The sequence below is a fragment of the Nelumbo nucifera genome, chromosome 1 (assembly GCF_055504915.1).
Source record: "Nelumbo nucifera cultivar China Antique chromosome 1, China Antique-T2T, whole genome shotgun sequence".
Taxonomy (NCBI): domain Eukaryota; kingdom Viridiplantae; phylum Streptophyta; class Magnoliopsida; order Proteales; family Nelumbonaceae; genus Nelumbo; species Nelumbo nucifera.
The window spans coordinates 25,211,261-25,221,864 of NC_142649.1; the positions used below are offsets into that span (position 1 = coordinate 25,211,261).

The 10,604-nt window shown below is 42.4% G+C and overlaps 2 protein-coding genes and 2 non-coding genes across 4 annotated transcripts; 2 read left to right on the top strand and 2 right to left on the bottom strand.

Moving 5' to 3' along the window:
* Positions 1–1,796: 1,796 nt before the first annotated feature.
* On the bottom strand, positions 1,797–2,534 carry LOC148803015 (uncharacterized). Its single transcript, XM_088888735.1, has one exon. The coding sequence runs from the start codon at positions 2,532–2,534 to the stop codon at positions 1,797–1,799; it is 738 nt and encodes a 245-aa protein (XP_088744861.1).
* A 4,967-nt stretch (positions 2,535–7,501) lies between these two features.
* LOC104587833 (self-incompatibility protein S1-like) lies at positions 7,502–7,915 on the top strand. Its single transcript, XM_010245573.1, has one exon. It carries the CDS (start codon positions 7,502–7,504, stop codon positions 7,913–7,915), a length of 414 nt encoding a protein of 137 aa, XP_010243875.1.
* Positions 7,916–10,037: 2,122 nt separating this feature from the next.
* Positions 10,038–10,109, bottom strand: TRNAQ-UUG (transfer RNA glutamine (anticodon UUG)). Its single transcript has one exon. It is a non-coding gene; the product is annotated as a tRNA-Gln (tRNA).
* Positions 10,110–10,507: 398 nt separating this feature from the next.
* Positions 10,508–10,596, top strand: TRNAM-CAU (transfer RNA methionine (anticodon CAU)). Its single transcript is given in 2 exon segments — positions 10,508–10,546; positions 10,561–10,596. It is a non-coding gene; the product is annotated as a tRNA-Met (tRNA).
* The last annotated feature ends 8 nt before the right edge of the window (positions 10,597–10,604 follow it).

Genomic DNA, 10,604 nt, shown 5'->3' on the forward strand with positions numbered 1-10,604 from the left:
AAATTTAGATTTTAGGAAGAACTACTGAAATTAAAAATGGAACAAAGAAAATAAAAACAAGGGTGATCACTAATCGAATATGCAAATGATGAAATCGCTAGAACTTTTGGTCCACCTAACCAATGTAATGAATATTGATGGGTCTGATTATCCAAGACTAATTGTCATTCCCATAAACAGAGATTTTCCCAAATTTATTTAATATTCTCTCTCGAGATATACTAAACCTACGCCCATCAGGTAACACTTCGATCTCTCGAGTAGAGCTCTCAATATGGAAGTGCATTAAGTCCAAAAAAACCATTAAATTCATATGAATCATGTATATATATCTCTATATACCATTCAATTCACACTATGAATTATTCTGTCAATTATGTGAACTCCTCTCTCAATTCATTCACATAACCCAAATCAATTAAGAGGTGGCCAAACTCTTAATTGCATTAAGCACAATAATTCATAGACTATATGGGAATCACAATCTTGGATAAATCAAGAAGATAAAAATATATTCATTAACATGGTTAGGCTTTCCCTAGCCCTAGCAAGAAACAAATCAGTTCATAATGGAAGAATTAAAGCAAACAAAGGGAAAGAAAGAACTCTTGAATTTGCCCATGGTGTTGAGATCTCTTCTTCTTGTCGCCACCTTCATCTTGAAGTTTCTTGAATTCTTGAACCCTTCTTGACTGATTGCTCCTTGTTTCTTGATTCAATCCCCAAGATTGTGTGATTGAGTGATACCTAAAGCTGGTCCACCCCCTCCTTTATATAAATTAAAGGGGAGGGGGTGGTCTCTTACTTTCTCTTGAAGTTGATCTTTACAAGAAATAGAAAGTCATATCATAATTCTAATCTTATCTCTTTATCTCTTGAACTCATTCCCTTTATCACTCTAAGATTACATCAAGAATTTAGATCTAGAATGATTCTTCTTAGTTTCTTGTTCTTGGATTCGTAATAGACCTCCTCTGCGAATTGGGCTTCAGCCAGGCTTTTCTGCGAGTTGGGATTCAGCTGCAGATTGGGCCTTCCTGCGAATTTTCCCCGACTTCGGGCCCGGATTGGACTTCGATGCAGGCTGAATCTGCAAAATCCTAAAACATGAAAGTTGTGGATTTTTCTCTTATATTTTCAGTGGGTCTTGAATCAGTCCATTTGGAGTTCTGAGACGCGAGTTATGCCCAGATCAATGAACGATATCGAAACTGTGAAAAATCATCCGATTTGTCTTTCTTTGCTCTTGATGCCTTCTTTCATGCCCTGAATAGAAATATGAGTCCAATTAGGTGCTAATTCAGTATAAAAGATAGAATAATTGGGGATAAAAATATGATAAATTCTACTCTCATCAGGCACACTTGCTGGGGTTGAGTTTCATGTTGAACCTGCACAAGGTGTCGAAGGTCTCAGTCAGGTCCGAGGTGTGTGCTTCGGCTTTCAGGCTCTTCACTACCATATCATCTACATAGGCTTCGACGTTCCTCCTCATCTGATTTTTGAATACCTTGTTGACGAGGCGCTAGTAGGTAGCCCCTGCATTCTTGAGGCTAAAGGGCATCACTTTGTAGCAGTAACTGTTGTGCTCGGTAATGAACGAGGACTTCTCCTCGTCCTCTGGTGCATCTTTATTTGGTTGTATCCGGAGAAGGCATCCATGAAGCTAAGTAGCTCATACCCTATAGTGGCGTCAACGAGGTGGTCTATCATTGACAAAGGAAAACTGTCCTTAGGGCAGGCTTGGTTAAGGTCTATGAAATCAATACAGATCCACCATTTCCCATTAGCTTTCTTTACCAAAACCACATTCGACAACCAGTTAGGGTAGTATACCTCTTGGATGAAGCCGGCGTCGAGTAGCGCTTGCCAACTTCCTCTCCTATGGCCTTCCAACGCTCTAGTGCAAAGTTCATCATCTTTTGCCCAACTAGCCTAGAGCTCAGGTCCATGCTCAATATATGAGTGATGACCGAAAGGTTAATTCCAGGCATGTTAGCGGAGGAGCAAGCAAAGACGTCGGCATTAGTTTTGAGGAAACTTACCAGTTCGGATAGGCTCTCTGGGGGAATGTTGGACCCAACACAAACTGTCTTCTCAGGCTCGGCCTCATCTAGGGGAACCGAGATGAGGTCCTTGGCTGGTTGGCCTCGGCTCACTGGTTCCTCCTTGAGGTCGAAGCCCTCCAGTGGCAAGGCTTCCTTGTTCTTGCCCTTTAGTGCTGCCACATAGCACTGGCGGGCTGCTTGCTGGTCCCCACAAACAACTCCGATGCCATGCTCGGTGGGGAACTTGAGGGAGAGGTGGTACGAGGAGATGGATGCCCTAAGCACGTGAAGGGTTGGCCTCCCCATGATTGCATTATAGGGCAAGCTGATCTTCACGACCAAGAACCCATACATCCTCGTCACCTGCCAAGGCTCGGTCCCTACCGTCATAAGTATGGTAGTTTTTCCCTCTGGTCTGACCACGTTACCGAAGAAGCCGACTAGTGATACATCAGTTGGCTGGAGGCGCTCAGGCTCTATCTTCATCTTCTAGAAGGCTTCGTAGAAGAGGATGTCGACCGAGGAGCCACTATCGACGAGAATCCCCTTGATCACGAAATTTGCGATGATGGCTGAGATCACCAAAGCGTCATCATGGGGGACTATGAACCCCTTCAAGTCCTCGTCCATGAAGGAGAGGGTTTCCTGTTGCTTTAGCTTCTTGGGGGCAGGCCCTTGGATGTTGACCTATCTGGCATAGGCCTTGTGGGCTGAGGCCGAGGCCGTGCCTCCAATGATGATGTCGATGACTCCAGCTATCTTCTGGTCTTGCTGCTGGGAGGATAAGGCATCGGGCTCGCTATTGACAAACTACTTAAGGTGCCCTTGTTGAATGAGGGACTCTATCTCATTTTTCAAGTCATAGCAGTCCTCTGTGTCATTTCCAGTGCCATGGTGGTACTTGCAATACTTCTTGGGACTTCCCATTTTGGGGTTCCTCTTCATCTTCTCAGGCCACTTCATGAACTTCTCCTCCCCAATCTGCATCAGTAGCTACGCCCAGGTGGAGTTAAATGGCATGTATTGGTTGTAAGCCAGGGCCGAAGCCGATGGCTTCTTATTGTCCTTGCTGCTGTTGTTGTTGTGGTGGTGGTCTCCACCCTTCTTCTTCTTCTCCGGGGGCTCATTGTGGCGCTCGACCTCCCTTTCTTTGTGGTCCCCGGCTGAAGCCTCCACAGTCGTTATGTACTTTTGGGCTTTTTTTAGGAACTCTAGCTTCGTCTTTGATAGGGTTTTGGAAACCGAACACTTCAGGGCTGAACCAAAGCGGAGCCCATTGATGGCAGCGTGGATAGAGACTATAGGGTCGAGGTCATGAACCTCAAGCTCTTCCTTTTTGAAGTGGTCGATATAGGACCGCAGACTCTCTCCCTGCTTCTGCTTTATAGATATTAGCGAGACTACGCTTTTTTGGTATCGTCTGCTGCTAATGAAGCAAGCAAGGAATAGGTTGGCAAACTGCTCCCACAAGCTGATTGATCGGGGTGGGAGACTAGAGAACCAACGGCGGGCAGCCCCCCTGAAGGTGGCCTGGAAAGTCCAGCATGTCAAGGCGTCAAAATACCCATAAAGTATCATGAGCTCTCTAAAACTTTCCAGGTGATCGTTTGAGTTTGAGTTCCTGTCGTACATCTCCAGTGTGGGAGCTTTAAAGTGCTGGGGAAGGGACTCGGAGTTGATGTCCGGGGTGAAGGCATCCATTCTCCCTATCAGATTGCTTTGATCAGCCAAGGCATCAGCATGGCTCTCTCGGACATGGTGGAGCTCATCCTTGACGGCCCTAATTTCAGCCTGTAGTTCCGCAATCTGAGGGTCAGCTAGAGCTTGCCACCCGTCTCTATATTTACAGGCATGATGAGGGTCGGCACGAACTCCAGAATGCTCTGAGGCAGGACCGCGTACCTCCTGTCTGCCGTGGAGGTCGTTCAAGACGTCATGGAAGTTCGAGACAAGTGCAGAAGAGGCGCGGCATCGGCCCTCGGCCCTTAAGTGGGCGCTACGACGGCCAAGGTGCCCGCCTTTGTCCTGGGGGTTCTTCCTCTTGCGGTGGTAGTGTTGTTCAGAAGGTTGGCGGCTGTCTTCAGACCACGCTGGTTCTTCCCCCCTTCGGCTGGGAGGTCTCTCGTTTCTTTGTGTTGGACTGGCGGGTCGGCTACTGCCGGACTTGGCAGGCTCAGCCCATTAGGGGTCGGCTAGGCCAAGTGCTGGGGGCTCGACATGCTCATGTCGGCCTTGGTGATCTGACGCCCCAGCGGGAAGGTCGCCTCGGGAGGGACCTCTTTCCTGGGGGCAAGCTTGTTCCACACGCTGCGTGAGGTATTCTAGACAATCGAGGACCGCCTAAAATTGTTTATTTGTGACCAGGTTCTGGAGGTTCCTGGCTCTTCGTACCATGATGTCTAAAGCTTAGGAGATCTTAGGTTTGTAGTGTTTTGGGGATCGTCTTAGCAACAATTCCCATAGACGGCGCCAATTGTTGATGCTCGGATTAGCCAAGGGAAACAAAGTAAATTCACTCCCAAGCTTAGAAGGAAGGTCGAAGGCTTTGAGGGTTCGGAGGAGACAAGACGAGGCCGAGGCGGATTGTTCCTTCGAATAATGTAGAAGCCGAGGGCTAGTATTAAGAAGGGTGTCCAAAGGGGGACAAGATACGGCTCTCGTGGTAGTGAATCTGCAAGGGAGGAGGTGTCAGAGGCCTTGGGTGGGAACTCGAGGCGAAGACTCCAACATTCAAGTTAGTATGTGCACAAGGTGAGCAGTGGGTCTGGAGCCAAGGGGTCCAGACAAGGTCTCAAATAGTGCTAAGTCCTTAGACGAGAGAGCACTAGAGATCACAAAGGTTTTGAATCCCTTACCTTGTGGGGGTGCCTTGTATTTATAATCGGAGCTGACAGGGGGTAGTTGGGCTCGAATGGTCCAGATGCAAGCCGTACAAGGGCCTGGCAAGATGTTCTGCTAGAGCCACATGGTGCCCTATGACTGGGTCCACCTAGTCCGCGTTGGGTAAACCTGAGCGTCCTCATGGTGAACCTATGTACCCTCTATTTGACACGCGTCAACCTTGTACAAGCTAGCCGAATGCGCCTACATCAACTTTCATTTTGTAGCGCACGTCTTTGTTTCATGATTGCATGACTTACCTATCAATAGGGTTGTTCACGGGTCGGGTTGGATCGGTTTACTGGCATTTTTCCAACCGACCCGACCTGGTCGGTTTACCTAGAAATGAAACCGAAACCGACCCAACACTAAGTAAAACCGACCTGGTCGGTTTGAATCGGTTTGGGTCGGTTTTGTGAATGATTCTCTCGGTGTGAACGGTAAAGGATTCAAATCTAACAAAGCAAAGGCTAGATGCCTGAAAATTAAAAATGATTTGATGGATTAAAACTAATATTTTATATATCAGAAATTTTATATATAGTATGTATATTTCTGAAATAAAGCTGAAATATATATATTTCCACAATTATATATCTGAAATATATATAGTAAAACTGAAATATATCAGATGTATATATAATATACCTGAAATATATTATATATAATATATATCTAAGTCAGTTCGGTTTTGGTTTTCATACATAAAAACCGAAATCGAACCGAACTATCGGTTTATAATTTTTTGTAACCCGAAATCGATCGATACTGAAGAAAAACCGACCAACTCGGATTGGACCAGACCGAGTTGGTCAGTTTGGTCGGTTTGGGTCTTGTTACGAACAGCCCTACCTATCAAAATTCCATTTTTGAACATCTCGAACCCATTGGTCTTGAAAAACATAAACACCTTTCCCCGTTTTTTAATTTTCCAGAAATAAATCTTTCTTTAACTCCTTCCTTCACCCTCATTAACTACTTCCACCAGGTGGAATGATTATGGTTGGCCTTTTACCTTTTAAATACTTGGCTTTAATGGCATTTGCCCAAACTTTTTTTAGTATTTAGTAAGTTAGTAACCTCCATAACTGCTTCAACAATAAAGCCTTATTCATAGGTTTATCTTTTTGAATCCCCAGTCCACCTTCAAATTTTGGCATACTGATCTTCCTTCAAGAAACTTAACCTGGCCACCAAGAATCTCTTTTTTCCTTTTTCAAACTCTTTTAAAATTGTTGCAGCATTAAACTTGTTTGCATTTAATAGGCGGGAATTGAATGTATCTAAATGTTGTTGTTCAAATTATATTTTCTGATCAAATTAAAAAATAAGGATACTTAGTCAAAAATAGCATTCAATGAAAGATGATGGAAATGAAAGATGATGAAAGTCAATAACTTAAATATAAGACTTGGTTGAAAGTAATTGAATGAACCAAAAAAGTAGTAGTTCAAATCATGGTTTTCAAAACCAGACTGGACCAAATGGTTGGACTGGAAAACCTAGAACTGGTCATGACTGGTTTCGTTTTTCCCCAAAACCGGATTTTCACTAAAAACCGTTGATTTTGGTCAGCAAACCATTGACCAGGGCGATTAACCGTTTTTATTTTTTTGTTTTCTAATTTTTTTACTTTTTTGTCAGAACGAGCCAACTGTTCAACCCGTGAACTGGACACCTAACCGGTTCGTTCTTCGGGTCAGTTTTAAAAACCATGGTTCAAATTATATTTTCTGCATAATTACAAAAGAAACAAATTAAAAAAAAAAAAAAGTAGTAGTTCAAATCAAACAAAAGTTCCACACTCTTATATGTACTTTTAATAGTAGAATAGATATAGATATGGAGGTTGGGCTGAAACTACCATATTAAATGATAAAATGTTTTCTCCTTTAAAAAAGAAAAAAGAGAAAAATGGTCTAATTCACATGCCATATGCCTCATTATTAGAAAACAAAAACAATCCTTAATTTGAAAATAGGGAAAATTCCCGATTAGTACCCTGTTTTCAAAACGTGGCAATCCAGTACTTGCCATTAATCATCTATTAACCTACCGCTAAGTGACATTTGAAAATGACTCAAATGCCCTTCGAGTGTCATTTAATTTTTTTTATCAACCATTTAAATATTGACAAAAAATTAATCGTCCCAAATCCTTGCTTCTTCCATTCAAGAAAGTTAGAGTTAAATTTGAGTGGGCATTCTAGTGACCCCAACTTTCTTGAATAGAAAAGGCAAAGATTTGGGACTATTAATTTTTTGCCAATGTTTGAATAGTTGATAAAAAAAATTAGATCACACTTGAAGGGCATTTGTGTTTTTTTTTAAATGTCACTTAATGACTGATTAACAGCTACTTAACTACATGTACTGAATTATCACGTTTTGAATGTTGAAATATTGAATTGTAGCATTTTAAGTTTGGGTAGTGCATAGCCATTAAAATTAATGATCTAGAAACGTGTGCGAAGCAGTGTTCTACTTCTACAAGGATTTCTGGGTATTTAAGAGAGAAGAATAATCTTGTTCGTTTATCACCACCAACAACGGCAATTATCAATTAGAAGCAAAATGAAGATTTCCAACGCATACGTCTTCATGTATGCTCTGGTACTGGTTCTGTGGCTGAGTGAAGCAGAAAGACATGTACGAGTGGCGAATGACTTAGGGCAGGGATTGAATCTGACAATTCACTGTCGATCCCACAACGACGATCTGGGCTTGAAAGAGCTGCCGTATGGCTTCTACTTCGAATGGGCATTCAATTCAAACATCTGGGGTTCTACGGTTTTCTACTGCGACATGGGGTGGCAGCAGGGATCCGGCCATTACGACGTCTTTGTTGCCAGGAGAGACAACTCCAGATGCCATTACAGGTGCTGGTGGGTAGCAAGGCAGGATGGCTTGTATGCGTTGGATGAACAACATAATGTCTATAACTTCTGGTTTCCATGGAACAAAACCGCCCCTGGAGTACTACTCTAGGGAATCCAAAACACTACTGGAAGAAAGCAAATAAATTAATAAAGGTTTCAGTTGAAATTTTCCTTTTCTGCGCTTTGTGGGAAGAAATGAGGTGGGGAGGCGCTTCTACTGATCAAATGATTCTGGTTCTGGGTGTGTTTTCACTTTTCTGTTTCAAAAAACTCCAAGTATAGAATAAACCATTAAAAAGCTTATCTATTCATCAAAATAATTATGAAAAAAAAACTGATTAAGTATATCTTTTGCATCAATGCTGCAGATACAGCGCCATTTTCTGAGCTGCTGATGTGTGGGTTGGAAGTACCGTTTTCTGAGAAAGTGATGTCTTTTTATTGTGTTTGGAAACGTTGTTGCCAAGTAGGACGTTTCCTGGAGCAACAACAACGCCTTCTGTTTGGTACCAGTGCCTCCATATCTGTTTTCAGCATTGGTACCCATTATAGAAAGTCCACATCATTGCCACATCATGTCCTCCTTGGCAGCAATGAGCTTCAATATGAGAAAACATCAAATTTGACTTTACTCCAAACCATACCTTCTCGATTTTCAAGGTGTGACTTGGAGCAACGTTTTTTATGATAAAATGGTTCCAAACATATTGATATTTCCTAGAGCCCCGTTTTTTCTAACATGACACTGATGTACAAGGTTTTAAAAACTGACCCAGAAACGAAACCGTTCTAGCCACCGGTTTCTGGGTCAGCGGTTCGACCGTCTAGGTCAAACAGTTCAAGTGGTTTAAATATGATAAATGGTGATATATCATCTTACCCATTAGACTGAAATATTAGGATAAGATGCATATAAATAGAGGAGAAAAGGGGTTTTACTATTTGAGAATGATAGATTGTCCATGGCTGAGAGAGTTTAGAAGAAAAAGAAGAGAGAATAGAAGAAGAAGAAGAAGAAGAAGAAGAAGAAGAAGGAGGAAGAGGAGGAGGAGGAGGTCGGCTGCAGCGCTGACGATGACGGCAACGGTGACTATGATGGCGATGACGAACTATAGCAGCGGCGATGTTAGATCTGAGATTTTCTCTCAGTCTCAGATCTCTCTTTCTTCAATTTGTCATCTAGACTATTAGCCTTCTCTTCCAAATCTCTCAGATCTCTCTCATTGATCTCTTAGCCTTTTCTTCTAAATCTTAGATCTAAGATCTCCCTCAACTGGTCTCTCTCTCTCTAGTAGAACTCAGCTCTAAGATCTGAGAGATTTCTCTTTTCATTCGAATCTGGCTCTTATTTAATAAATCGCAAACCATTCTCTGGGTCAAACGGTTCAATGGTCAAACCGTCCAAGTCAATGGTTCGTTGACTAATTCAATGGTTTTTTACCAAAGACAAGGTTTGGGTAAAACGGAACCAATCACCTGGACGGTTTTCGGTCTGAATGGTCTAACCATCCAGGTCAACAACAGTTTGAAAACATTACTGATGTATCATCATTTTCTAGAACAACTGCATCCATACCAAACAGATGCTAATTAAAAGGAAGCAAGAATAAACTATTGAAATCTTTTGCATGGACGGCAGTGGATAATTGGATATGGTGGAAGCTGAATGTCAAATTTTGAAAGTCATTTTTAATCTGATCCAAAAATTCTGGGCTTGGGCCTAAATTTTTTGTTCAGACCGGAACTGAGAGTCAGGGCCCACACCCTTTAATTTCATTGTAAAGGGGAAGGGGAGGAAGACGCCATGCCCATGCATTAGAGATACCTTGTTGAAGTATAAAAACTGTTAACTGAGAATCTGATTCAAGAACCAGCTTGGTGCAGCCTCTCGCTGACGATCAGAGCCACTTTCGGTGTGATCTGAGCAGTAACTCCAGTAAGCCTTCTAGAAGTCACCACTCATCACATAACCAGCCAGTGTGATAAACTGATAATGTTTCATAAATTCAGATTTGATTTCCGACCAACCTCCAAAACATTTGACACGTGGAAAACTAAGTGGGCCCATTACCTACCTTAGCCCCTGGCATAGGTTAAAATGGGATCCCCAATACCAGAACGTCTACTTGAACCTTGTACCATAGATGTAGACAGGACAACCAAAGTTTTCAAATATCCTCAAACATTAATTTGAAATTAAAAAAAAAAAAATACGACGAGAAAAGTAAAAGAGGTCCCACCGGGAGTCGAACCCAGGTCGCTGGATTCAAAGTCCAGAGTGCTAACCACTACACCATGGAACCAATTTGTTTGTGTCAGTTTCAACGCAAATATAATACAAATACACACCCTGCATTATGGTGAATCACAAAATGGAAAAGTCAGAAGTTTTGAATTATTTACCATGCAATTAAGAAAACAACTAATTTATGCAACTCTTCAATTCTTCGCCCTATGAACATGATGGGCCCATGAAAGAAGCTAGCGAGCCCCAGGCCCCGTACTGCCAAGAAACATAAAGAGTTCACAAACTTCTTGTCTACAATCTACTACAGCTTCTCTCTCAAGGTGGGAGCCATAAAAAAAATAGCATGTAAAGCCTTTTCTTGTTATTAGTCTTCGTGGGTTTTAATAAAAATGTTCGGAAGAAGAAAATAGAGTTAGTTCGACTTTAATATATATTTTCGATTGATAGCCAAGTTGGGGTGATGGCGCAGTTGGCTAGCGCGTAGGTCTCATAACTTGTATTCAGTGATCCTGAGGTCGAGAGTTCGAGCCTCTCTCACCCAATGCGATTC

What these genes read in the sequence shown, in the direction of transcription:
- LOC104587833 (XM_010245573.1), top strand. Translation starts at nt 7,502, where the DNA reads ATGAAGATTTCCAACGCATACGTCTTCATGTATGCTCTGGTACTGGTT.
- LOC148803015 (XM_088888735.1), bottom strand. Translation starts at nt 2,534, where the DNA reads ATGAAGATAGAGCCTGAGCGCCTCCAGCCAACTGATGTATCACTAGTC.